The sequence below is a fragment of the Saprolegnia parasitica genome, assembly GCF_000151545.1.
Source record: "Saprolegnia parasitica CBS 223.65 unplaced genomic scaffold supercont2.63, whole genome shotgun sequence".
NCBI lineage: Eukaryota > Oomycota > Saprolegniomycetes > Saprolegniales > Saprolegniaceae > Saprolegnia > Saprolegnia parasitica.
In genome coordinates, this window is record NW_012156457.1 from 145,272 (window position 1) to 171,525 (window position 26,254).

Sequence of the window (26,254 nt, forward strand, 5' to 3'; positions counted from 1 at the left end):
GCTGGGCGCAGCAGGCCGCGAGCGCATGTTTAGAAACGAAAAGCTCGCGGCCGAGGAGTCGATCACGCGCCGCAAGTTTTGGCTCCGCGCGCTCTTCCTCGCCGCGGGCCTCGTGACCTTTGGCGCCGTCATGATCGCACTCGACAAGGACCGCAAGAAGGGCACGAACCTCCGTCTGTACGACTACAACCATGGCACGATCGATGACGAGCAGTGATGCATCCGATTCCCTCTTAATATATATCTTCTCCATCATAACTTTGCTTGTCATCGATACGACTTCCACACGAGAGGAACTTCAACGATCGCACGGTAGAGAAGCGTCAACTCGAGCTCGCGAGACGGCGGGGCTCCTGAACGAGCTGGGCACGGATCTCAATTGCTACCAAGGGTATGTACACGTACATATAGAGCAGCAAGGAGAGCTTCCACCTACTAACATTTATTTATGAGACGTGTGGCCGAGCCAAGGGCTCCGTGCAAGAGCTCATCGTGCCCGTTCGTTACCGGGGTGTGCAGACGAGGGGCAGTCGGTCGCCGCGAGCTGATCGCTACCATGGGTGTGGATGGCACTGCCGCATCATGCCTTCCAAGCGGCGCCAGTGTAGTAGTGTCGTATACAACGCCGAGCCATGAAGGTGAGACGGCCAACGCGCCACGACGATGACACTGTAATCTCCGTGGCGCGCTTGCTTGCATGATCGCCTGAGTAAAGACTGTGATCATTGCAGTATTCGCTCAGACGACTCATGCAAGCAAGTCACGGCCGAGATACGACACCATCAACCGCGGCTTGAACGAGCACGCAAGCCGCGTGCGTACAGGGCAGCGCCATGGCCGACGACATCCACAAGGCGACGTTCTGGAGGCAACCGAGCCGTGTTTTAATGCCGCCGAGGCAGACGACACTGTCCGACACGAATCGATGTGCACGCAGATGATGGGGATGGCCACCGAGCTCCTTGGATGGATCCAGAATCTTAGCGAGGAGCGCAACATTCGGCTCCACATTAACAACGCCCAGCCCAGCCGACGCGCAGCGTCCTGAAGGATACCCGCTGTTGTGCAGCTTACAACGTTATGGAAGACGACTTATGGACCTCCTTGGGCCCACGGTGCGAGCTGCGGTCGGGCAAACGAGCGTGCTGAAATCATCGCCCGTTTTGTGTGGCGTTAATACTTGGTATGGACAACCTCCTACCGGGTCCACTACGGCCTTTTACAGTGAAACCAATGCAGCCTTGCCCCATACGAGGCCAAACGTCACACCCGCTTCTTGTCGTCCTCTGTATTACACTGCATACCTCCCTCCATTCACGCAAAAAACCAACGTCCTTCTCTGGGATCCATGCAGCGCCGCCACTCGGACGGTGACGCCGTGCACGTCCCTCCACGAAGACGGTCCAACGTCTGGTGTTCAAATGAAACAACTCTTCCTGCATGAGCTTGTAGGTGCCTGTTGCGCGACGGCCGGCTCAGGATACATGTACTAATTCTAAGCGTAGTACATGTACGTACCGTCGAACTTGTTTTTAATTGCATAAAATCTCTGCATCGACCGCGGCGCCGTGGTGTCAGTTGATTAAACAGACGCAGGCGCTACATAGTTTCTATCTTTTAAGCTTCCAAACGAGCCCTTTCCTTGTTCGACCATCGAAAAAGCACGTTGGCTCCACCAGCCATCCTTGTAGTAGCCGTCGTCGGTGGCAGCTGACAGCGACAGTCAAGGGCAACTTGCTCGACAGGAAAGGATCATCGCGTGTCGACGGTACCGTGTAGGCAGTGTGATAGGTCCATTTGGTGCCTAGATTCACAGACGTAATGGATGTCGTATACGCTTTGCCCAGGTACACGACGTCACTATGGCCAGCTGTCGCGCTATGCCAAGCTGTAGAAGCGCCGGCTGCAGATAAAATCGCTCCAATATTTTTTTATGATTGATATATAGAGGCGGCGGTTCTGGATGGTTGCCGACCTTGGCGCTGCAGTCGTTCGCGGTCGGTGCTGGGGCGATCTTGCTTCAAGTTCAAAGTTTGTACAGTCATTTTCTGCCCACCATGGGAAAAGGGGCCTCGACACCGTAGGAAAAGGGCGGGCCTCTGCAAAGGAAAGCTTCGCCGAGGAGTGGCATAGGCAGTGACGGGCCACTGTGTCTCGCGTTCTGGGTGCACGTGCATACCCACGATGCCCACAACCACCGGCGCCAGATTCCGCCAGATTCCAAACCAGATTCCTTCCCGAGCCAAATGAATCCAACGTGAATCTGGAGACCATATGTCTCGTCTTCGACAACACATGCTACACGTTACCACGCCGGCGAAAGCGCTGGAGCGGAAATGTGTGGCCTTTGGCTCGTCCACACAGCCTCAACTCATTCTCGCATTTACCGCCTGAGCATCACCGACTACCATGGCCGCCTCCAAGGAAATCAGCCTCCAGTCGTCCGAAGTGCCACTGACGCCGTGCAGCCCGTCGCCGGACGCGCCCTTCAACGGTGTCGACGACGCCGAGATCCAACTCGAGGACGAAGACACGACCTTCGCTAACCTGCCGTGGCACATGCAGCTGGCCTGGGGTATCTTCTACCTCGTCCTCGCTTTGAGCTCGCTCTACTTCTTCATGGTTGCCGTCAAGTGGATCGGCGAGTCGTTCTCGCTCCTCCTCGGCTGCGAGGCCAAGGGCGCTTTCGCGTTCGCCGACAACCCGGTGGCCGGCCTTATGGTTGGTATCGTCTCGACCGCCATTCTGCACTCGTCCGGCACGGTCACGTCCATCATCGTCGCGCTCGTCGGCTCCAAGGGCCTCACGGTGCGCCAGGGCGTCCCGATCATCATGGGTGCCAACGTCGGCACGTGCGTGACCTGCATCATGGTGGCGTTCGCGCAAATGGGCAAGCGCGACCAGTTTGAACGCGCGATGGCGGCCGCGACCGTCCACGACATGTACAACATTTGGTCGGTCATTATCCTCTTCCCGCTCGAGCTGCTCTTCCACCCGCTCGAGCTCCTCGCGACGTCCATGTCGGGTGGCCAGGCCAACGCGTACTTCGAGTCGCCCGTCGACATCGTTGTCAACCCGCTCGCGTCCAAGCTCATCCGTGTCGACAAGTCCATGATCGAAAAGGTCTCGCTCGGCAAGGTCACGTGCGAGAAGGCGGTGTTCCTCAAGGGCGGCGCGTTCCTCGACTCGTACAAGTCCGGCTCCATGAGCGGCGGCGCCATCGGTGGCATCTGCCTCGCCATCGGCTTTACGCTCCTCGTGCTCTCGCTCCTCGCGCTCGTGTACATGCTCCAGAAGCTCTTCCGCGGCTCGGCGCAGAAGACGATCCGCAAGGCGCTAAACTTCAACGGCTACGTCAACATCCTCCTCGGCACGCTCATCACGTTCTGCGTGCACTCGTCGACGGTGGTCACCTCGACTTTGACGCCGATGGCCGGCCTCGGCCTTGTCACGCTCGAGCAGGTCTACCCGATCGTCATTGGCGCCAACCTCGGTACGACCGTGACCGCGCTGCTGGCCTCGTGGGTGACCGGGTCGCCGGATGCGGTCGCGATTGCCTTGGTGCACTTTTGGTTCAACATCCTCGGCATTGTCCTCTTCTACCCGATCCCGATCACGCGCAAGCCGATCCTGGACTGGGCGCGCCGCCTCGCGTACTACAGCGCCCGCTGGCCGGTCGTCGCCGCGCTCTTCCTCGTGCTGCTCTTTCTCGTCATCCCGGGCCTCGCGCTCGGCCTGACGTACCTCTACAAGGCCGGCACGGTCGGCCTTGTGCTCGCGATCTTTATCAGCGTCGGCGCGGTCGCGACGATCGGTGGCTTCTACTTTTGGTACCTCAAGAAGGGCGGTCGCAGCACGTGGCACGCCTTCTTGGAGCGCAAGGCTGAGGCGCACGAAGCCAAGATGGCCGAAGCCGACAAGGTCGAAGCCGACAAGGTGGTTGTCTAATTAGATGCCTGGATGTAAACTAAACGAATGTGTATTTTTCAATTGATTCTGGCTCAACTATCGTCGGTCGCAGCGGGGATGGATGAGATATAGCGTCGCAAATTGTATCTTCTTGACGCTTGGTTGCTTGGCGATGGGGTCGAGGAGGCTTTGCTGGACGCTGCGTGCAAGGGTATATAATAAATGCATCTATTATATACCCTTGCTGCGTGTTTCCTCACCTGTCTTGGAACATACAAACATGGGCGTCAGGTGGGTGTCAGGACATACATATTTATTGATCAAGATCCGTCGAAGTGTGCTTGTGAGCGCTGGTGGCATCCTCGTCGTTGCGCGGCTGCACCGCGTCGTCGCGCTGCCGTGTTTTGCTTGCTGACTTCAAGTCACGTTAGAGTCGGCTACAAGTTCTATAGTGCACAACTCGAACCCTGGGTCGAGCCGACGTCTGCTGCTTTCGCAGACCACCTGCTCGTCACTTGTGCGCCGCACGTGGCTGCCACCTTGACTCTAGCCTTGGTGGACTTCAAATTCGACTTCAAGGACATACCGCTGGACGCACGCAACATGCACACGGAGCTTGCGGCATGCACGAATCTCCCACCGCTCTGTGTCACGTAGTAGGATGACGACGTCATCTAGAGCATACTATCCGCGTGATGGCAACCATCCAGGGCTCTTGGAAGCCAAGCACGAACCCACTGGCAAGAACCCAAGCTTGGCGGATGATCTAGGCCGTGGCAGCCATCCGGACTGTATCCGGAGAGTTGGCGCCCAGGCATTGGTAGAAATTCGGTCGTCATATTTTAATACAAACCTCAAGATAAAACGTGGCGTTCTACGGTCGCCTTTCGAATGACATGGCGATTGGTCCGTCAACCTCCTCGTCGCCTCTTCTTTGCTCAACGTCAAGCCCTTTGCAATCTTCCCACTATATATATATAAAGGGCACTCGTCATGATTCGAGCGCACGTTCCGAGCTTAGGACTCTGCACGCGTTGTTGTGGCCGACATGACGCTCTGGAGGACGACAACGTCACCGATGACGTGGGTCGTGACGTCAGCGGCTCTCGCTTTGGCCACATGCAGGCAGTTGTTGTCCTCGACAAAGCCTTTGCACTCGAGTGGCAGCTTGACGGCGACGTTCGTACACATTGCGAGTGCCTCGAGCAGCGCTTGCACGCCTCGGAGACGAATCGGGTTGCCCGAGAGATCGAGCTCGAAAGCGATTCGCGTCTCGTGCAGTATTGCAGCCAGCACCGCTGCGCCGTTGGTGCCGATGCCACAGCTGGTGAATCGCACGCGGTGCGCGCCGGCGTCGATGCAGCAACGCAGCGCCTTGGCCGGGGCGCTGGCGTGGGCACCAAAGTACCTCACGTCATGCCACGTGACCGACTCGAGATGACGTGAGCGCGTGATCCAGGCGAGCGTCGTTTTGAGACTCATCTCGGACAACACAACACAGTTGAACGTGACCGTGCGAAGTGTCGGCGATGACGACAAACTCGGCCGATTCGCAACAACGCCGTGGAGATCCATGTGCTCAACGCGCAAGTGCTCGAGCACTAGCGACTGCGAGACCATGGCGAGAATGCACCGGTACTGGCCGAGATCAACGTTACGCATGCTTCGGAGCACCAGTGTCTTCAACGCTGGACGAAAAAGAAGCCCGGTTGGGGTGTAGCGCTCGAAGACCGTTTGCTCCGCGATGTAGGTGACTAGGCGGATCAAAAACACAAGCGAGTGGTCGATGCACAGGCTTGAGAGTGTGGGCGATGACGCCAGCGCACGCACAAGACCCGAGTTATTCGGTGCGACAAAGTTACGGAGTGCCAAGGAGCGCGCGTGGCCAGACGCCAGCCAACGCTGCACCGTGGTCATTGTGGAAGCTGCGGGAACGTGCCAAAATTGAAGGGCTGCGAGCTCGAGCTCCGAGACGCAGTGTGCCGGCGACATCACGGCCTCGAGCAATCCGGGCTCGTCGATTGTGACGCAGACGCGTTTGAGAGGCGTGCAGCGGGCCAGCGCGCGGCAGTACTCGTCGCGGTGCTTGGAAAGGCACGAAGCGGTGAGGTCGACGGTCGTCACTTTGGGGGCCCACTTGGCGACAAACCCACAGAACGGCACGTTGAAGTTGGGGTCGCGCGGCCAGCGTCTACTATAGCACAGACCTGTGATGCGCACCGCGTTGACGACGTTGATGATGGCGCCAATGCGATCAATTGTGTCGTCGTCGAGGCGGTTCAGACACAGCTCCGGCCAGTGCGTGGCACCGAGCGGCGCCGACAAGAGCTGGAGGACCGCCGCCAGGCCTGGCGAGCGCATCGCGGCTGGCAGCGCCTCAAGGAAGGAGACGACATCGCGCAGCGCCAGCGTGTACTGGACGATTGCCGTGGGCACGCCAGCAAGATCAAGCACGGAGGCTTGGACGTGACGAGGCCGTTGGTGGGCCATCGCGAGCTTCATTGTTTGCGGAAGCTATGCTTTCGGTATCCGGATGAAGACCAGCACTCCGAGCGCCCAGGCTCTGTGTAGCGACAAGAGAAGAAAGAACTATCGGAGGAGCTGACGTAGCTCTGTCTTTAGGAACGAGTTAGCTATCGACGGAGATGAATTCGTTTGGTGCCTTTCCCTATTGCGATAGTCCAACATCATGCATGTACACACATCTACAAACATCAACTCAACTATAAGATGCCTAAGACGAGACGGACCCTGCGGGAATCATATCGTCCATGGCTGTATGAGCACGATTAATCAAAGACAAAGCGGTACTTGGGGCAATAGTACAGAAACACCACGAGGCGCTTGTGCTCGGCGGCCTTGGCGTCCCAGTACGCGTACGTATCCCGCTCTCGCTCGCCGCACATGTCCATCTCCACGTACTGAAGCGTCACATTCATCGCTGCGAGCGTCTTGACCTTCTTCGCCTGGCTCGAGATCGGCCACGCTTGCTTCTCAAGGACGATCCAGCGCAAGGCCGGCGACGCCGCCTGGAGCGTTCTCACGAGCTCGACGAGGTCGTCGAAGCAGCGCGTCAACAGGTGCAGCTTGATCGCGTGCAGCTGTGGGCAGCCCGAGAGCGCCGTGGCCAGCCACGTCATCGCCTCCATCGTGTCGGCAACCGCGCTCAAGTATTGCAGCTTCGGGCACTGCGTCAGCGCCGTCGCCAGGGACGCGCCGATGAGTTTGCTGACGCTAAACTCGTGCAGATCAAGCTGCCGCAGCGACACGAGCCGCGGCGCGATCGCGACGAGTCGGTTCAACATCTTTGTATCCAGCGCACAGAGCTCGATGCGCAGGGTCTCGAGCCGGGCCAAGGCCTCGTGCGTCTCGGCCAGCTGCGTCACGAAGCGGCCTTCGAGCTGCGTGAGGCGCGGCGCTTGGCGCAGCATCGACGCTACACTCGTCATGACGGCATCGGAGCAGTCGCGGAAGAAGAGTTCGCGTGGGGTCGACACTATACGCTCCGTTGTCTGCTTGGTCCAAGGAAAGAGAGGCCGTACCGTCAAGACGCAAGTGCCGCAGCTGATGGGGCAGCTTCTCTTGTTGGAAGAAGCGTGTGCTAATGTCGTTTGTCTTTTCAAGGCAGAGGTCGTGCAGCGTCGTGGAGGCTGCGATCGCCTTGCACAACTTGGCGGCGTCGGCGGCGGGCAAGTCGACGAACTCGGCGTTGGCAAATCCAAGGCGTGTGCACGAGCCTTTCGTGAGCATGGCCGCAATGGCCGATGCGGCGGACGCGGGAAACTTGCCGCGTAGCACGAGCGTTCTCAGCTGCGCGAGCGGGAGCGTGGCAAAGACACCGGCGACCATGGACATGGTGATGTCGGCCCAGTGATGCGAGTGCTCCAAGACGAGGCTGTGCAGGCGTGGGCATGCGCAAAGCATGCTTTGCAGCGCTTGGATGTGACTCAGGTTGGTGACGACCGTGACGTGGTTGACGACGGGCTGGAGCCGACGGAGGAGCTCCCGCGGCGTCCAGACGTCGTGGTCGTCTCTGTTCGTGTCCTTCATGGCTACGATCGCGCCGAGCGCTTGTGCCTCGAGCAGGTGCTGCAGCGTCGCGTCGTCAGGGCGCGAGAGGACATAGACCTTGGGCCACTGGATGCGGACGACGTCGGGTAGCGCGGCCAGCGCCGCAATGGCAGCCAAGCTGGGCGTCACGGCCGAAGGCGGCAGCGAAGCAATGAACTCGGTCAAGGACCAAATGTGCTGGACGTAGCGAGCCATGAGCTCGACGAGCTCGGGCACGGCGAGCACAGCAGTCGGGTTCGGGCGTCGGCGGGTCGTCATGGCTGACGATGGAATGCACGTGGCAAGGCCTTGCGTTTTCCACGCGCGGCTATTGGTGGAATATATTCCAAACGACGGGATTGGATTGGTCCATGAACTGTTTTTCGCCGTGCACTCCTAACCGACACGAGAGCCGCAAGGTTCCGACTCGCAAGATAAAGCTTGCGTTCAAGCTCCACGCAATTGAAGGCAATTTGGAGATGATTTCCTTGTCGTCAGTGCTCCATTAGACATCGCTTCCATGTCGTTTGCAGCACGACCGTTCTCTAGTAGAACGGAAGTGGGGCACTTGATCTTTCGAGGTTTGTCGTCAGAGGTGTGGCACTCCAACTCACAAGTTAAGACGTCCAGGGCCATCGAGAGTCACGTCGGCGCCATGCCCGCCACTGCAGCTAGCAGATCGTTTGGAGCTAGCGATAACATGAATTCGTCCGCATATTGCTTCGACTAAAGGCACGTGCCTTGTCGGAATCGCGCAGGCTCGACCAGAAGTAAGCCGACCAGGTTTGAATTCGCCACTCTCAACGCCCAAAGCTTAAGGAAGCGTTGACCATTGACCGTTCGTTCTTCTCCAGGTTGGAGAGCTCAATCGCCGATTCGCCACAGAAAGGCCATGAACACCGCCGCCTCCCTCGCCGCGACCTGCGACGCAAGTGCTTTGCATCGTACTACTGACGTGACTGGTGCCAACTGGGATCTCGCCGTCATCGTGGGCTGGGACCACAACGACACGAGCCGCTCGGAATCGAAATTCGCGCCACCAGCGTCGAGGTAACGCTCTACGTCTCTCAACACCCATGGATTTATGGCTAGCAGCGAACGTGCCTCCTCCGAGCAGCCCGCCTCCACCAAGTGACCCAGAGGGTCGCCTAGGTCGCTTGGCCCAGGAGGCTATATTCTGGGTCACTTGGCGGAGGCGGGCTTCTCGGAGCCACTACGTTGCATGCTAATGAATCGCCACGCAGCTCAGTAACGTGCCTCCACCGAGCCCTCGATTCCCACCTCGGACATTCAGAGCGGAGCTGCTACGCGTGAGCAAATGGTGGTGTTCCGTTCCCTTCATCCTAGAGGATGCTCTTTTCAACTGACTGGTGCCTTGACTCGGGTGCCCCAAATGACGTTCCACGTGACGTATGAGCCCAACTGCTTCTTCTTTGTCCGCCCGCTGAGCCACAAGGTCTACGCGACCACGTACAAGACTGCACCAGCGTGTTTCGGCGTACCATCTCATGCACTACCGGCACCAGAAGGGTATGCTGAGCTAAAACACTAGAGATCGTTTCAATCGTATTGATCGCGTCTTGCCATGTTCAACCGGTGGTCTTCAAGGCGACACGCATCGACGCACCAAGAGTCTTTCATTTGAACTAGGATGCGGTCCACGTAACTTTGGACGTCTTTGACGTGGCGCAACAAGGCATCGGGGTCGACGGCGGGCTGCGCGTGCCCTTCAACGCAGAGATGGTGCTGGCGTCCTGCTCCGGCCACGATTACAACCCCGAGAGACAACGACCACTAATACAACCCTGAGAGAGCCGCGCTTCATATGACGTGCTTGGAAGCCTCGGGCCCTCGATGGTGTGGCTGCAGACGTGCGCGCGCGGCTCGGACATGAGATTCGTGCCGCCAGCGTCGAGGTCCACATTCTGATTGCATCATCCGTCATGGGGTTGAAAGCGCAAGCTGGCGAGTCGTCCACCTGCACTGCCAGGCAAGACGAGTCCCGCGCAGCGTTTTCAATACGAATGCAAATCTCTTTTACGATTCCATTGGTGCAATCAACGGCGCAAGTGCAAGTGGTTGCATGTACGACCGCCATGGACGTCGTCGCATCTTCCAACGCTCGCCTCGACGCGGCCGTCGAGGTCCTCTTCTCGCGGAAGGCAGCGCGCTCTGCCTCTTCGTGCAGCCGCTCGTCGCGCCGGACCTTCCCGATGTTCATGCGCGTCCACACCACGTCTTGTCGATCCGGCTCGTTTGGAACTCGGTCTGGAATGGCCTTGATTTCTTCTAGCCAATCACAAGACTTGGCCGACCTCGTCTTAAATAGTGCGAGCTCCATGCAGCACAACGACGAGTAGCAGCCCACAGACGCGCCAGCGCCACGTAGCAGCCGTGCATACCTCTTCACACACTTTTTGAATGACGTACATGTTGTTTCCGACGCCGCACGTAGCGCAATGACGCGCAAATCCATTTTCCATTTTTCGAGGTGGTGGCAGAATTGCCCAAATACTTCACGTGACATCGCGGGGTTCCAAAGCTCCAAGGACCGTGAAACTGGCTGCCACAGTTGGCGACGGGTCTCGACCCGGTGTGCGACCAGCTTGTTGGTCGCTGTCGTTGCTTGGGCACTCACACCAAACTCGAACTGCCGAGCGTCCGTTTTCAGGAAATTCGACATACAATTTCGGTTGGAAATGCGTCGAAATCGCGGAAACCGAGGACGCCGTCTCTTTTGGTTCATGTTAAAGAGCGTGTTGCATGTGGCCGAGGAAAGCAAAATGCGCGCGATACCGCTGTGTGATGAGGCCTTGTACCATGATACAGTATTTCGGTATAGTGAAAAACACACTATATCAAAATATTGTTCGCCGCTGTCATTTGCTCTCGCTACAGAGCTCGCGCGGCGACGTCACATAGCATTTTGGACTCCCCAAAATGTGGTCTAGCACGCTGGCAAGTATGGGCGATTTCATTTCCAAACTTCATTATGGTCGATCCGCCGGCACGGCGGGCCTGTGTTCACCAAAATATGGCTATTTATGGTTGTAAATGGCGAACGCCAATAATAACGACGCCAGAAAGACGACACCGAGGCTTCTTGGGCACTACTGACGGCGTCTTCGACGTCATGCAACGACGTCAAAATCTTGGATGTACGTACTTACACTGTCGCCACGCTTCACCCATGGCCGTGTGCATGTACTAGAAATGTTATCGCCTTCGCCGTCGACTTGATTGCAAAAGACAGCCAGTCGGAGGTTCTAAAGGACCAAAGTCTCGAGCGCTAAAGCGTGCGCTAGCGCGGCCGTGATGCCTCGCATCTTGTCGGCTCACTTGGCAATGAAGCCAAAGGCTGGGTCGCCAGGCCAGCGCTCACTCAAGCTGAAGCTGGAGATACACACAAAGGGATACCACAGCAATGCAGTCGATCTCATCGCTATTGAGACAGCTACCGAGTGACAGCGCAGGCCCGCGTAGACAACCGGACGGCAGCGCCTAGAACTTCAGCAGGGCCGTTAGCGCTATAATAGCGAGCGCGCGTCATGCGCCTGCAAAAGTGAGACGACGTGTTTGCGATGTTCATTTCAAATATGCGGATGATTGGCCGCAGTATCCGGATGGTTGGCCTCATTGCTTGATGGACACCCAGCTGATGGACACCGAGTGTCGATCGCTGTCTCCATCGTGCTGCAGGTGCAGTCGCCGTCCTCGTTCGTCGCCTTGAACGCGGTACATGGCACACCGCAATATGGACCTGGTATACGTGGCAGGCTGCGCGTCGTTTGTGGCAGCTGCCGAATCGTGCGTTAAATTCGGATGTATCCTTTTTAGGACACTTCAACTCGGATGTGACCTGATTGTATTCGCGCCATGGCATTCGAATATTCAAGTCGGCGGCAGGGATGAGCGTGGCCAGCAGCGATGGTCTCGCGCTGCAAATGTCGTCCGACAGCATCGACCGCTTCCTTCGCGAGAATGGCATGGACCTCAGCCTCCACACGCCCAGCGGAAGCGGCGACGACGACGACCTGAGCCTCTTGCGCGCCGGCGGCCACCCGCATGACGAACCGCTTTCGCTGGACGACTTTGCGCCGCCACGCTCTAGCAGCTCAACGACGTCGCCGCCAGCGCACGCCACAGGCGCCATGCACGAGCATAGCAGCGAAAGCAGCCTGCGCTTCGGCAGCCTCATTCGCGCGTCGCAAGGCTCCATGTTCGAGTCCAAGACCCAAGACGAACCACCGGCGCTGCGCGGTCCGCCGTACTCGCAGTTGCCGCGCCACCGCGCGTCCGAGTCGGCCTCACGTCCTTCGATTCCGCACAGCGCAGAGCCACTTCGCCGGCAGTCGTCGACGTCGTCGCGCTCGACCGTTCCGCGTGACGTGCCGGTGCGCCGCGTTCTTAGCCTCGCGTCGACGTCCTCGAACGCCTCCCACGAGCGCCAGGCCGAGAGCGGGCTCCGCGCAGTCTCGTGGTCGGGCCTTCAAGCCTCGTCGTCGTCGTCGTCCGGGTCGGAGCGCATGCACCGCGACGAGCTCGACGACCCTCTCTCGGAGCCTGGCAGCGTCTTTGTTGCGACACCGCCGCCAGGTCCGCCGCGCACGTCGCCGCCGCCTCTACGGACAGCCCTCGCGCCGTTGCAGACATCGCCAACGCGCTTGGTGACGCCGCCGACGCGCAGCCCGTCGCCGCAACGCGCGTCGACGCCCGACGACGAATGGTCGACGCTGACAACGCTGCTCTTGCAGCACGGTCTCCCGCGCGTGGACTTTGTTCCGGCCGACGCGGCGGGCTGCGCCGTTGTGCCCGAGAAGGCGTCGCTCATCAGCGTTGTGCACGACCTTGTCTCGCAGCTCGAGCGCCGGGGCCAGGTACATACAGTCGAGTAGCTTAGGTGTCGAGAATTGTGGTGCTTAGATCATCCAAGACCTCGTGCTGGACGCAACGCGCAACACCAAAGAACAGTCCAAGACCGAGTCGCACGTCCATTTGCACGAAAAAAAGATTGCAGACCTCACGTCGTCGCTCGCCGTCGCCCACGCCGACATCAAGCAGCTGCAGGTCCCTATCGATGCTGGTTCCATTCTTGATACTCATGACGTGGCGCAGCGAGAACGCGACGCGCTCAAAACAAAGACGGACCAGGACGCGCGGACGTGGAAAGTCCAGCGGGCCAAACTCGAACAGCAAGTCAAGGTCAGCGAACACCGCGTCAAGGCGAAAGAACTCCTCATCGATCGCATGCAGCACAAGATCCAGAGCCAGGTATCCGATCCGAACGATCCAAACCATCCTTGGATACTGGATACTCGATGTGGTGTAGATGGACAAAGACGAGCTGGCCAAGTCCCGCGACAAATCCTTGTTTCAAAAGTTCACGCAGCGCGAACCGCGCAAGAATAGCGCGTCGGACCATCAGACGATCGAGCTCATTCGCATGTACGAGACGCAGCGAGCGTCCATGGCGGACGAGATCGCCTCGCTGCAAGCCCAAGTGCGCGACCTCTGCGCCGACGTCCGCGCCAAAGAAAACAAGGCGCCCGTCGTCGGAGCTGGCGCACCGGAACACGTGCTCCTCGAGCGCTTTGAAGTCGCGCGGCGGGAGCAAGAGCGCGCGGCGTCCATGCTGCGGCAGCGCGAGAGCCGCATCCAAGACCAAATCGGCACGATCGAAGCCGAGCTCCGACACACGAAAGCATCGCTCAAAGAGCTCCAGGACGAGAACGCCAACTTGCACCTCGAAGTCGAGTCGCGGCCGACGATTCCAGCGTTCAAGGCGGCGCAACGGCGCATCCATCAACTCGAGCGACAGCTCGCCGACCACAAGCTCGCAATGGACGAAGCAAAGGACCTCGACGAGCTGCGCAAGCACACGGGCACGGCCGCGCTCATTCAGCGCGACCGACTGAACGCCAAGCTCGCGCTGAACCGGCTCAATGCGCTACCGCGAGAGACTGCAGTTGAGGTATTTAAACGCATTTTTTGCAGTTTGCAACTAAATGACGCGTAGATTGTCAAGGAAGTGTGCCGCGAACTCGACCTCTCGGACGTGACGCTGATTGTGCCCAGCTTGCGCAAGCTGTGCGTCGTCGTCCAGGCCGTGCCTCGCATGGAACGGTTCATCCGGGACGTGACAGCGGTCGTCGGCGGCGTGGCGCTCGAGGCGGTTGTGCCATCGCTTCAAAAAATGCAAGCCGAGCTCCAAGAGCTCGCAACGCTGCGGGTACTTATCATTTATTCAACTCGATATGGGACGCAACGGATGAGGATGGTAGAGCTTTCGACAAGCAATTTTGCAGACGCTACAAAAGCGCGCTGGGGCCGTCACGACACCCGATGCACCCGAGACGACCGAAGCCAACGTCACCTCGGTCGTGCACCGGCGCGCTCTGGCCACAATTGGCGAGCTCGTGGAGTTTGAGACTCATTTTCTGCAAGACAAGGAGATGTATACCCACGCCCTCCACAACGTCGAGGTATATATATTGACATTATTGGTGCTACCGACTCGACGCTTTGGTGTGCTTTAGAACCGTCCAGACGTGCTCGTTAACAAGATGGTCCAGCACTTTCGCCACCTCTTCGGCGTCAAGACCATGGAAGGTGTCTTCCCCAAGATCAACGTACTCCTCGATCTCGTCTTTCGTTGTAGAAATGTACGAACGGAAGTGGGCGTAGGAGGTGTTTTTGTTCGTCAACAAGATGAACAGCGCGCTCGATGAGCTCAAGACGACGCTGCAACTGCCACCGAGTACGTCTGTGACGGCGACGCTCGCTGCGCTCCAAGACAAGGTCGGCGCGTCGACGCCGACAGCCAGCGACCGCCCGCCCAAGCTGTCGGAGAATTACGTGGTCGACCGGCGCAGCGAGAACGACGTCGTCGGCCTGCAGCAAGTGCGGTTGTACTGTCACATCATCAAGCAGCTCAAGGAGGAACTCGGCGCGACGACCGACGACGAGATTGTTCCTCGAACCAAACGGTACAACAGCCCGTGGAATCCACGAGAGGTTCAGCTCTCGAGTAGGTTGATGGAGCTCCTCTCGCTCTCGTTACACACCACCCAGCCATGAGACGCAACACGACCCCTCGTATCTCGTGCAATGTTGCAAACATAGCATTCTGCTGCTGCATGCCCGGCACGGTGCGCCATCCCTCTTGGTACAAAGTCGGAAGGAAGACCTGCGACACGCGCACTAGCAGCACGAGGCGGCATGGGCAAAGCGACAAAACCGATCGATTCAAGTTGGTTGCGTTCGGTGGAGCTCCCCCACGAGACGCATGGAGGCTAGCCTAGGCCGTGGACGTCGCTGCTACGGGCATGGGCGTCACGACTTGCACGTCGATGCGCACCGAGCCGACAGCGATTGTCCACGTGCCGGGTAGGATCTCGGTGCTGCCATCCTGCGTCGCGACAGCAAATGCCGACGGCGGGAGGTCGAGGTGCCAGATGTACTCGTCGCCCGGCACGAGCGACGCAACCTTTTCAAACGCGACGAGCGACTGCTTTGGCTTGCCGTCAACGCCCGCGCCTGGCGGCGACGCAAAGCACAAGAGAATGTCGTCGCCAATGAGTTCGCCGACGTTCGTGATGCGAATCGCCGCGCGCCAGCGGTTGCCGGCCACGACCACAGTCGCATCATTATCATCATCGTCCGTAGCGACGTCGTAGCGAAACGTCGTGTACGACAGGCCGTGACCGAACGGGAAGACCACGTCGCCGTTGTAAAAGCGGTGTGTGCGCCCCGGCGTTCTCGCCGTCGGACGCATGTTCATGTCGCTCATCGTCACTTGATCGGCAAAGGAGGCGAAGTACAGCGTCTGGGAAAGACGTCCGGACGGATTGACTTGGCCAAAAAGGACATCTGCGATCGCAGAGCCGCCGGCTTGGCCGAGGTACCCGGCGTACAAGATCGCGCCGACTCTCGGGTGGTGCTTGATTTCGCCGAGGTCCACGGCGCCGCCCGTCAGCAGCACAACGACAATGGGAGACGCCGCGACGGCAACCACTGCGCGGAAGAGCGCGAGCTGGACGTCGGGCAGCCGCAGGTGCGTTCGATCCATGCCTTCGGCTTCGAGCGACTGGTTCAAGCCCAGAAAGAGCACAATCTGACGCGTCGTATTGGCACGTGCCAGTGCCATTGCCTCGTCGTCGACGTCACCGCCATCGACCGCGCACGCCGCATGAGCATCAAGGTATCTCGGCGACACGAAGGTTTCGACACCATCGAGCGGGCTCGCGATCGAGGTCGGGATGCCCGCGTAGCTGCCGAGCAGTGCAATTGTCGCGTTCACATGCGGACCCAGCAGCACGAGTCGGTGCGTGGGCGTAAAGGCGTTCACATCCAGCGGCAGCAGCTTCGTGTTGTGCAGCAAGACAAGGCTCTGCGCGGCGGCTTCGTACGCGAGCTGCCGATGCGCCGGCGTGTCAATATCATCAATAGTAATGTCTTGGTAGGGCCGCGTGCGCGACGGCTCAAACATGCCCAGCCGAAACTGCACCCGCAAGAGCTGCTGGAGCGCGCGCGTGGCGGTCGCAGGACGCACGAGCCCTTGGCGCAACGCCGAGGGCAGATGGGTCTGTACAAAGTCGCCGCAGTTGAGGTCCATGCCCGCACTCAGCGTCGCGTCGCACGTCGCAGCGGTCGAGTTGGTGTACTTGTGGTGCGTATAGATGTCGTCGACGGCGCCGCAGTCAGACACGACGTACCCATCGAAGCCCCAAGTCTCGCGCAAGAGCTCGGTGAGGAGGCGCTTGTCGGCGCACGATGGCACGCCGTTGACGGCGTTGTAGCTGCACATGACCGAGCTCGCGCCGCCGTCCCGCACGCACGCTTCAAACGCGGGCAAGTACGTGTCGGCCGCGTCCTGGGCCGACACGGTAGCACTGAGCGAGTGCCGGTCGACTTCTTGGCTGTAGGCGCTAAAGTGCTTGCAGCACGCGGAGACCTTGAGGAAGCGCTCGTTGCCTTGCATGCCACGGACAAACGCGGTGGCGTAGGCGGCCGTCACGAACGGATCTTCGCCCGGCGTCTCTTGCCCGCGGCCCCAGCGCGGATCGCGGTAGATGTTCATGTTGGGCGCCCAGTACGTCAAGCCGCCATGGCCCACGCTGTGAAAGGATCTATGTACGAAGCGATGCCGATCAGCGGAAGGCATTAACGAAGAGATGGACCTGGCCTCGGTCGCGATCACGCTGCCCATCGCCTGCCACAGCGTGCGGTTGAAGGAGGACGCGACGCTGATGATCATCGGGAAGCTCGTGGCCGATGTCGTGGGTGCGGTAAACCGCACGGCCGGCGAGAGCGCAACGCCGTGCAGACCTTCGCTCCACCAGCCGTACGGTGGCAGCCCTAGCACCTCGTCAGAGAATGCAACGCTGGGATCGCTGCAAACCGGCGCTAGGCGACCCCGTCGAGTTGTCGCCCAAGAGCCCGGGAATTTCGAGCAGCGGGATGCGCGCCACCAGGTCATCAACACGGGCACTCAGTGGCAGCATTGGATCGCAGAACGGGAGGCTGCGCTGCGGCTCGTTGTCGCAGACCTACGCTGGCAACTCGCGCCTCTTCTCACTCATAACCAAGACGCACGTGGTCGCTGGCGCCATGGGCTAAATGCGCTGCGAGAAGCAGCGCGCTCATCGAGGTCCATGGCGTGCGTCGGCCCATCGTCAAAGTCAGCCGACTAAGATCTCTGTCATTAAAAACGCACCCAACACAGCTAGAAGCGCACCAAAATCCACCGTGTAGGTGCTCCTTTACTGGATTCCCCGGAACATTCGACCGAATTCTAGCCAGGCCACCGCGATCACGGCGATCTTCCCACAAACCGTGTCAGGCAACGAAGCACCTCGAAGACGGACTGCCGATCGCTCTCGTCGAACGCGGCACTGATTCGCTACGCCTCCGACGGTCCGCAGCTTCAAGGAAGGGCGGACGCTTGCCCGCGAGCGAAATGTATGTAGATCCTGGCCGCTAACTTTTCGCAGGATCCTGCAGCCCTGCCTGCCTCTCCAGACCACGTGCTACTATAGCCGCCAGATAGAACGTCAACACGAGCAGAGTGTTTTGTTGCGGGGCGTGTTTCAAGAGCCAACGACCTTGTTGCCTCGCGTTAAACCGATGGCACGCGCTGCGCTTCTCGACCGTCCGTTTCCAGCTGACCCGACCGGACGTGACGCGCAGAACCAGATGGTTACGGTAGCTAATAACACTCAGATGCGGTCATGGCAAGTGAGGTGGGGACCATCGCTCGCTGCTTGCCACCGCATCTCGCCGGCTTCTGCTCTACCAGACAGGCGGCGTCCTTGCTCTGTCCACTGGACCATGGCCAGCCTGCAAAGGCCATCGCTGAGGCGTGGGATGTGGTGTTCTGATATTATTATATTACAACGTCGAGGACGACTAAAACTCTGGCAAGGACGACGACGACGAGGACATGATGTTGAGGGTGGGGAAGTAGCCCTGCTCGCGGCCACAGGCCGCCAGCGCACGCTCCTGGTCTTCGCCCGCTGCGAGGGCAAGGGCAAAAATGTAGTCCGAGTCGAGCGACGGCGTCGTCGGCGGCAGCGAGAACGACGACGACCGGCTGTGGTCGTCGCCTTGCGGCTCCTCGTCGAGCCGCGTTTCCAGCGTCGCGATGCGCCAGGCGTTGTACGTGGCCGCGGACGAAATGAGCTTGTCGTGCGAGACGTGGCTCACGTCTTGCTTGTCGAGGAATTCATAAATACGCGAAATGAGGTCCTTGGCGTACGAGGCAATGTCGCGAATGTCGTTCGAGGTGAGGTGCCAGAGCTCTTCGCCCTCGGCGCAGTAGATGCGCGACCGGCAGATCGGGCACGTTTGGTTTTGCGTGCTCCTAGCCGCATCATTGAATTACAAGAAAGAGGCCTCGATGCACCACACACCAGGTCTGAAAACACCGCAAACAAAAACTGTGACTGCACGGCAAGACAACCTCCTTCTGCTTGTCCATGCAGATCTGGCACTCGAAGTCGTCAAAGTCCTTGGCCTCTTTCTCGCTACAATCGTCGCATGCATGAGCCTCCTTCGCTTCGGGCGATGCGTACGTGTCGGTCGGGATCGTCAGCGTATGGACGGCGCAGTCGTTGACATCCGACAAGAAGCAGAGCACATAGTAAAACTGCTGGATCGTCAACAGCTTCGGCGTGCCAATCGTGTGCTACACATACAGCTGCATGAGCCTCGACCGCGAATGCTGTCGGCGGCTCGTACCTCTATGGACTCGAGGGCCTCCCATGTGTTGATATCGCGGGGCGGATCGTGCTCTGGAAGGCGGCGAATCTTGCGCGCTTCAACCATGACCTGCCGCGCATACCGTCAGGCCATGCTCACAACAGGCGCAGCGGACGTACATTGCCTTTGACCTTCCAGACGTAGGGCATGACGTCGGGCGCAATGCGTTCGTTGAGCACGAGGCGAAAGCGCAGCTGGCACGTCTTGGGCGTCGGGCAGAGCGTGGCCCTAGATCGTCGCTAAGCCTCTCCCAGCATGGCTTAGACGACGACTTCTACCATCGATTGGCATCTTCAATGTGTGTGCCAAGGTCCATGTACGTGCGCATCATGCCAGATACGCGGTCGGCCATGCGCGCTTCCTCGGTCGACGGCCGCTGGCCCATCTTCGTTCCTTCCGGCGGATCTGTTACTCGGTTCGGAACTGAGCCTTCTTTTTCTCTCTCGCTTGGATCTTCAACGTTTTTTTACGAGTAATTTTATTCCGCTTTTATTTTAAACTTGCTTTTTGTATGCTGCTTGCCGTGCACCACAAGCGTTTTCAGCACATGCCGAAACGACTTGCGCTTTGTATACCAAGGATCGCGGTCTTGCGGCGTGCATAAAAGAAAATTCAATGGGTCACACTTGAAGCCACATGGAGACAACATGGCAACGCGAATCACCTCTGCTAATAGCCCGCGACGTCTCTGCCTGCTGCTTTTTCCAGCCCGTTCCAGGCCGCGAGATGGATTGATTTGAATATTTTTCAAAAAAAGACCTTCACTCTGGTCGGTTTGCGCAACGCGAATTCGGCCCAGAGCCTGCCACGTCATTGCGGAACCGTGACGCAAGGCCCCGGGGCACAACCAAGTACCCACCGACGAGCGTGCCACGTCACGCCAGTGATACCCGAGTGCTGGATTGTTGAAGCCGACGCACGTCCAGAGAAAGGCCATGCATGCAAGGGCGTTGGACGATGGTGTTGCAAGGGATGCCCATGGCGATCGCACGCGGGTCGATGCCACTGCCGAAACGACGGCTATAAATACAGCGCAGCGCGATGGACGACGCCGACGGGCGGTGGCGAGATGAGAGTGCGGCCAAGCTCAGCGAAATCACGCCCGTCGAGTATACGCGGCCACAGGTCCTTCCGGACGCGACCACCGAAGAGGCCAGCAAGGAGCCCTATGTGTTTGAAGGCGAGAGCTTCTGGGACGCCGCCGAGGACGAGCACACGCCGTCCAACGACCTCGACTACTGGGGCATGGCCTACGACGAGAACGCACAGCAAACGTACTACTTTGCGTTCGCGTCCGGGAAGACACAGTGGACGCCGCCGTCGCACCTTGGTACACGTTTGCGCTGCCCGCTTGCAGCGTCTGAGAGGGATGTAGTGTACCCCGAGAGCCACCAAGTGCTGCTATGGGACGACGGTGCGCAGTGGTTCTACATTTACGACTACGTCCACGGCTCGAGTCGGTGGCTGGATCATTTTGAGGACCTCCAGGAGCGCGGGTCGCCCCAGCCTATGAGCGACGACTGCATGAGCCAAGGTGGGACTCTCGTTGGAGTGGTGATTATACCATGGGACGCTGTGCTTAGCTACAACCGAAGAGCTTGAACTCGAGACTTTGGACGACCGCCGACAACAGGTACGTACTTCTTCCACGCATCCGCGGTCCATGTCACGTTGACACGCGGGTCGTAGATCCTCGCATCCTGGGACGAGGCGACGGCGTCGGTCGTTGAGATTGAGATTGAGATGGGCGACGACGACAAGATGACGGCGACAACAAGCAAGTGCTGTTGTGGCGTCGAGCACGGCTGCGTCTGCCATGAGTGCTTTCTGCCGCTTCTCGATCGTCTGCCAGAGGATAGGACACGAGAAGGCTACTAAATATACTACCAAATGTGTTACGGGAACACGAGGACGTTGACGGTAATGTCGTCGACAACGTCTTCTTCGTCGAGCCAGCGTTCGAGCGCTTCGGCGACGAGCATATCACACATCGTCTGCGGGTCGTAGCCGTCCTGGAGGCACTTTGTACAGAGCGCGACGACCTGCTCCGAGGGTAGAAACTCCCAGAGACCGTCCGAGGCCACGACGACAAAGGCTCGGGCACGAGTCGCACACACCGGCACATCCAGCTCCGAGCAGTCGGGGTCCGAGATAACGCCGACCGACGTCGCGACCGAGTCGCCAAACGACCGGGACATGGCCAGCCCCGGCATATCGACATCTTTCAGCCAGACGCGCGGGACACCCCACTCAAACACGCGGCCATTCGTGGCCAAAATACGGCTGAGCTCCGCGGGGACATCTAGCTCATGGGTTAGAACGGTCTAAGTATCCATGTTTCAAGCGGCAGCGACATACCTGGTTTGTGGTCCACCGACAGCGTGTGGGTCGTATACTCGTTATTTGCTGCGTCGAGAACGCCCGCGACAGCGCGGCTGTCGCCAACGTTGGCAATAAATACATGCGGCGCCAGGTCCGGCATCTCGGGCGTCGGCGTCACGAGCAAGAGCGCGACGGCCGTCGACCCGCTTACGCTAATGTCGAGGCCGCTCTCTTCCTCGAGCTGCGTCGTCATGCGGCACGACGCTTCGAGGAAGACATCTTCGACAACATCGAGCGTCAAAAGCGTGTCCGGCGTCAGCGCTGGCACGTTGCGCTGCCACGCGTCGGCCACGTGCTGCGGGTAGTGGTCGCGGACAAAGTGGCTGACGTACGCGCCTTGCGAGCCATGACCGTCCATGACGCACACAAACGTGAGCGCGTCGCACTAGACCATGACAGTTTTTCAGATCTGAGTCGGAAATACGACGAGAAAATAGGGTCGTACGTCTGCAAACCGATCGTGGATCACAAACGAGTCTTGGTTCTCCTTGCGGCGACCCATCGAGTCGTTGCCGGCACGCGTTCGGGAGCCCCACCAGAGCCCTTTCGAGACCGACTACCATGTCAGAGCATGAGATATGCGGGCAGAAAGCAGGTGGTATCGTCGTCGTCGTCCGTACGTAGAGGCCGCCGGGCGTCTGGCCCGTGTACTTGGGCAGCTCGATCGTAAACTCATCGACGGCGACGCCGGGAATGCCACCGCCGACGTAGACGTTGGGCGCGGTGCAAATGTCGAGCGTCTCGGGATCGATCGCACTTGCATTGTCATCGTCGTCGTCGTCGTTGTCGTTGTTGTCGCCCTCTTCGACCTCGACGCGGCGCAGTGTGACCTCGAGCGTTGTGAGCCGATCGGGCTTGATGAGCACGCCCGACTTGAAGCTGTTGCTGCGGAAGAACGTCTTGCGGCGCATCGGCGCCTGCTTCTCGTGCGCCAGAACGTCGTCGTCTACGCAAGACACGTGCGTCGCATGCTAGCAGGTCGTTGCCGGCGCGTACCGTCCATCGGGAATGGCTGCGAGCAGCACATGCTGTAGGAGAAGGCGCAGCCCATGCTAAGTCGAGCTCGATCGCTGGCCTACATGGGCAGGTCGTCGTCAGGCGCAGGGTCGCAGCAGCAGCATCTTGCAGACCGTGGGCGACTCCGAACAACAACCAACTGCACTTAGCGGATGAAAAACTCACGTGCACCCAAATACAATTCGCATCTTTTATTCTGGATACACATACCAAGAGGTTGCAGCCGATTGTAATAAAATCGACCCACCACCTGGTGGTCCCATCGAAACGCGATCCGGCCAACGACATCCTCGTGATCTCAGATTGCGTCGTAGAGTCGATAAGAGCTCAGAGCTGTAGGGCGAGTAGCAGCCTTCAAGACCTATAGCAGCAGCCAGGTATTCGTCACGAAGGCAACGCACTAGTCGCGTCGCACCGACTGGCCTCCACCACAACCGGATACGCGCATTATCCGGATACTGGCGGCGCGATCTTGACAGTACTCTTGACACTTGAACATCGTGCACCTTTCTTGATAAGCAAACGGTACCAGGAGTGACGCAGCTTTGATGCGCGTACCTTGACGCTCCGCCTGAACCCATGGCCTTAACCGGTCGAAAACGAAGCAGTCAAGATGCAGCCAAGGGAATCACGTCGGCAAAGACGGGCCAGTTTGTGCAAGTCCCTTGGTTCGTGCGAACGAAGTGGGCGAGATGCGCAGTACTACTAACTATACATGTGGGTAGTTAAAACAAGAGCGCACGTGCTTGCAAAGGTCTCATTTGGTTTGAATCATGATTGGATTGGTGGCTATAGGCTTTTCAATACGTTTCAAGTGGTCAACTTTGACGCATTCGCCTGGCGTCAAACGTGTGGCAAGTTGTTTGTTTGCAACCGTGCGCCGGCCTCGTACACAAATCCATACACATTCATACAATTGCTTCGCTAGAGCACTTCTATCTCGGGCACCAACTAGCATGACGAGATCTGAACTCTCTTCGTTTCGGTGCATTGTGGAGGAGTCTCGGTCAAGAGATTCGTCTGTGGTGTCGCTCACATTCCACAAAGACAGAAGTCGCGCTCGAGACGGTCTACATTGACCACCAGGGCGACGGCTGCTTGGGCAGCAGATCCAATAACTTTGGAATCGTCGTTGGCCAATCCGGAACGCTTTAACTTGGTATCTTGCACGTATGAAACATACTTTACTCGTTGCGACCTCAAAGAAAATGCACGGAACACTGCCCTTGACAACCGCGCGGCAACAATTTATGGCCAAACTGCTACCTTGCAACCATGCCCACCAGCGACTACCTCGTGACGTCGGTGGCCCTCCACACGGACGACATTCTATCGGCCATCGTCCAGTGCATTGCTGCGCCGCACGAAGTGTCCGTCTTTCTGGACACAGTTCCCGGCTGCGCGCGGAGCAAGGCGTTGATAGCGCTGGACGAGCTATTGCACGCAGAGGCGCTGCCCGTCGACGCTTTATGGCCCCAGCTCTGCCTGGATGCAATATCACTTGACGCCGTCGATCGTGTGCGCGATGCCATGCCGGCGTTTCCTAGTGTCGCCGCCGACAACCTCCTCGCCGCGCGGCCGGCCGGTTTTGACCCACTCGACTGGCTTCAATTCTGGAGCAGTAAAATCACTCGCTACACCCACATTGACGATGCAGCCGACGTTTTGCGTCTCTGCAGCATCTTGCGCCAATGCACCAAGCTTCAGGTCGTCGACATGCCGGACGCGATCGACGGCGCTTGCATCCTCGAGGCGATCATGACGCCGGCCCACCGCGTCAGCTCTTTTCTGGTCGATTGCACGAGAAACGTGACCGAGTTGACGGCGACGGTAGCTCGTTGGCTCACGACTCGCCACGCGACGCACTTGGATTTGACCTACGCCTCATCCGACCGCGACGCAGACTACGCGGCGCTGGCCGCCATTCTCATAATGACGACGGAGCTCGAACGTCTCACGCTCTCCTTGGATGCACCCGGGCTTCTTGCGCCGCTCGTTGGCGTCGCGCCCTTGTTCACTCGACTGAGAACGCTCGACATCTCGGTCCATGCGTCCGACATCCCGACGCTGCGATCGCTTTTGGAGCGCCTTTGTAGCACGCCGCTACGCTCGCTTCGTCTCGACTGCAATCACGGTGATATCAGTGCACTCTTGGACGTGCTTTCGACGCTGCCAGCGCTGGACGACCTCGAGCTGTCGCGTTGCTGCTTTGATCCGACACGCTTGCGACCATTGTTCCCTCGGACGCTGCCACGCCTTCATTTTTCCGACATGGCGTGGACAGACTATGCGTGGTCGGTGCTGGGCGTTGCCTTGGCGAGCGCACACGGACTCAACGAGCTCTCGTGGCACTCTTGTCGCTCGAGCACCACAACGTCGCTGATGGCGGCGATGGCGGCGACGATACCTCACTGGATTGAGCGTGGCGCCAAAAGCATTTCCTTTCACGAGTGCGGACAAGACGTGGGTGCTCGTGAGCTGGCAGCGGCGCTTCCTCGAACGACGAGCTCGCTCGGCGTCGACCTCGTCATCAGCGGCGTTCGGTTGTCCACGACGAGCTACATTTTATTTGGTATGTCCCTTGCGATGTGCGCAGGCGTCTCTATCGTGCTGCCACGAAACAACAGCGATGAGTTTCGAGCCGAGGCCAAGTCCCGTCGCTTCAAGTACCGCGAAGTCGTCGTCGATGGCCGTCGCCGTCTCGTGTTTGAGAGTTCTAGTGCGGCGTAGACTTTCTCTATTAAAGATAGCACGCACAAAACAAGCATCTCGAGCAACACAATAGGATACAACAAATGCCAAGATCCAACTCAAGTATTTGCATACAGTTCATGTTGACTTTTTTATGAAGCGCTCTTGATGGGGCTGCGTCAACGGCGCAAAATCGGTATCGACTCAGTACTTGACAGCGTCGATCCACTGGTTCGTGTTGGCGTTGTGGCACTCCCACACCTGCGCCGCGTGCGTCGGGTTGGTCGGGTCCACGTCCAAGCACAAGTTGTTGTGCGTCGCATGCTTGATCTTGTGGTTGGCCGCGTCGATGATCCACTTTTGGTTGCCGTTGGTGGCGTCGCAGGCGTACGTGTGCAAGCCGAACTTGTCGCCGTCACGGTACGCGTCGAGGCACTGACCGTTGCTAGCCGCCTGGAGCGTCTTGGCCGCCGAGTCGTAGGTGAAGAGCTCGTTAGCCGTGTCCGAGGCCCAGTTGGCATAGACACCCGAGTAGAACTCGGAGAAAACCTTCTTGTCCTTGGTGGTGAGCTTGACGTAGCTCTTGGCAGCCGGCGCTTCCTCGCACTTGGTGAACCACTGGCTGACACCGCCCGTGCAGTCGGCGACGAACGGGGCAGCGCCGGGCGTGGCGTGGGCCGACTCGAGGCAGAGGTTGCGCACGGCCAAGTGGCGGAGGCTGTGCGAGTTGGGTTCAAAGTCCCACTTCTGCGCCGAGCCGCCCGTGCACGTGTAGAGGCGCACCTGGTTCTTGCCCTGGGTGTCCTGGTACACGTCGAGGCACGTCGTGTTGCTGCTCTGCGACTGGATCGACTTGTCGTCAAAGTTGTACCAGAACTTTTCGTTCAAGTTCTTCTTCTCCGTGTCGACAAAGAGCTGGCCGTTCCACTCAGAGAGAAGGTTGTGC

At 58.9% G+C, this 26,254-nt stretch overlaps 11 protein-coding genes across 11 annotated transcripts; 6 read left to right on the forward strand and 5 right to left on the reverse strand.

The window, feature by feature from the left end:
- Nucleotides 1-25: 25 nt before the first annotated feature.
- Nucleotides 26-1,048, forward strand: SPRG_11120 (hypothetical protein; the record flags this gene model as incomplete). The annotated part of the gene is made up of 2 exons (XM_012350265.1): nt 26-213; nt 985-1,048. 2 exons carry the CDS (start codon nt 26-28, stop codon nt 1,046-1,048), a joined length of 252 nt encoding a protein of 83 aa, XP_012205655.1.
- Nucleotides 1,049-2,387: 1,339 nt separating this feature from the next.
- SPRG_11121 (hypothetical protein) lies at nt 2,388-3,982 on the forward strand. The gene has a single exon (XM_012350266.1). The coding sequence runs from the start codon at nt 2,410-2,412 to the stop codon at nt 3,946-3,948; it is 1,539 nt and encodes a 512-aa protein (XP_012205656.1). The 5' UTR covers nt 2,388-2,409; the 3' UTR covers nt 3,949-3,982.
- A 944-nt stretch (nt 3,983-4,926) lies between these two features.
- On the reverse strand, nt 4,927-6,411 carry SPRG_11122 (hypothetical protein; the record flags this gene model as incomplete). The annotated part of the gene is made up of 1 exon (XM_012350267.1): nt 4,927-6,411. One exon carries the CDS (start codon nt 6,409-6,411, stop codon nt 4,927-4,929), a length of 1,485 nt encoding a protein of 494 aa, XP_012205657.1.
- Nucleotides 6,412-6,698: 287 nt separating this feature from the next.
- SPRG_11123 (hypothetical protein) lies at nt 6,699-8,268 on the reverse strand (the record flags this gene model as incomplete). Its single annotated transcript, XM_012350268.1, has 2 exons — nt 7,452-8,268; nt 6,699-7,405 (listed from the first exon to the last, which is right to left on the reverse strand). The coding sequence occupies exons 1-2, from the start codon at nt 8,236-8,238 to the stop codon at nt 6,699-6,701; spliced, it is 1,494 nt and encodes a 497-aa protein (XP_012205658.1). The 5' UTR covers nt 8,239-8,268.
- Nucleotides 8,269-9,352: 1,084 nt separating this feature from the next.
- Nucleotides 9,353-10,252, forward strand: SPRG_11124 (hypothetical protein; the record flags this gene model as incomplete). Its single annotated transcript, XM_012350269.1, has 4 exons — nt 9,353-9,457; nt 9,610-9,710; nt 9,801-9,875; nt 10,126-10,252. 4 exons carry the CDS (start codon nt 9,353-9,355, stop codon nt 10,250-10,252), a joined length of 408 nt encoding a protein of 135 aa, XP_012205659.1.
- A 1,602-nt stretch (nt 10,253-11,854) lies between these two features.
- On the forward strand, nt 11,855-15,071 carry SPRG_11125 (hypothetical protein). The gene is made up of 9 exons (XM_012350270.1): nt 11,855-12,836; nt 12,883-13,026; nt 13,075-13,230; nt 13,289-13,930; nt 13,976-14,188; nt 14,241-14,441; nt 14,496-14,588; nt 14,644-14,945; nt 14,991-15,071. Exons 1-9 carry the CDS (start codon nt 11,868-11,870, stop codon nt 15,034-15,036), a joined length of 2,766 nt encoding a protein of 921 aa, XP_012205660.1. The 5' UTR covers nt 11,855-11,867; the 3' UTR covers nt 15,037-15,071.
- A 185-nt stretch (nt 15,072-15,256) lies between these two features.
- SPRG_11126 (hypothetical protein) lies at nt 15,257-17,604 on the reverse strand (the record flags this gene model as incomplete). Its single annotated transcript, XM_012350271.1, has 4 exons — nt 15,257-17,087; nt 17,139-17,316; nt 17,360-17,507; nt 17,554-17,604. 4 exons carry the CDS (start codon nt 17,602-17,604, stop codon nt 15,257-15,259), a joined length of 2,208 nt encoding a protein of 735 aa, XP_012205661.1.
- Nucleotides 17,605-18,366: 762 nt separating this feature from the next.
- On the reverse strand, nt 18,367-19,603 carry SPRG_11127 (hypothetical protein; the record flags this gene model as incomplete). Its single annotated transcript, XM_012350272.1, has 6 exons — nt 18,367-18,820; nt 18,870-18,983; nt 19,032-19,144; nt 19,198-19,287; nt 19,338-19,446; nt 19,497-19,603. 6 exons carry the CDS (start codon nt 19,601-19,603, stop codon nt 18,367-18,369), a joined length of 987 nt encoding a protein of 328 aa, XP_012205662.1.
- Nucleotides 19,604-20,259: 656 nt separating this feature from the next.
- Nucleotides 20,260-21,038, forward strand: SPRG_11128 (hypothetical protein; the record flags this gene model as incomplete). The annotated part of the gene is made up of 5 exons (XM_012350273.1): nt 20,260-20,548; nt 20,594-20,752; nt 20,802-20,851; nt 20,908-20,940; nt 20,997-21,038. The coding sequence occupies 5 exons, from the start codon at nt 20,260-20,262 to the stop codon at nt 21,036-21,038; spliced, it is 573 nt and encodes a 190-aa protein (XP_012205663.1).
- A 75-nt stretch (nt 21,039-21,113) lies between these two features.
- Nucleotides 21,114-22,195, reverse strand: SPRG_11129 (hypothetical protein; the record flags this gene model as incomplete). The annotated part of the gene is made up of 3 exons (XM_012350274.1): nt 22,046-22,195; nt 21,577-21,985; nt 21,114-21,520 (listed from the first exon to the last, which is right to left on the reverse strand). Exons 1-3 carry the CDS (start codon nt 22,100-22,102, stop codon nt 21,114-21,116), a joined length of 873 nt encoding a protein of 290 aa, XP_012205664.1. The 5' UTR covers nt 22,103-22,195.
- A 1,697-nt stretch (nt 22,196-23,892) lies between these two features.
- SPRG_11130 (hypothetical protein) lies at nt 23,893-25,347 on the forward strand (the record flags this gene model as incomplete). The annotated part of the gene is made up of 1 exon (XM_012350275.1): nt 23,893-25,347. One exon carries the CDS (start codon nt 23,893-23,895, stop codon nt 25,345-25,347), a length of 1,455 nt encoding a protein of 484 aa, XP_012205665.1.
- Nucleotides 25,348-26,254: the final 907 nt, after the last annotated feature.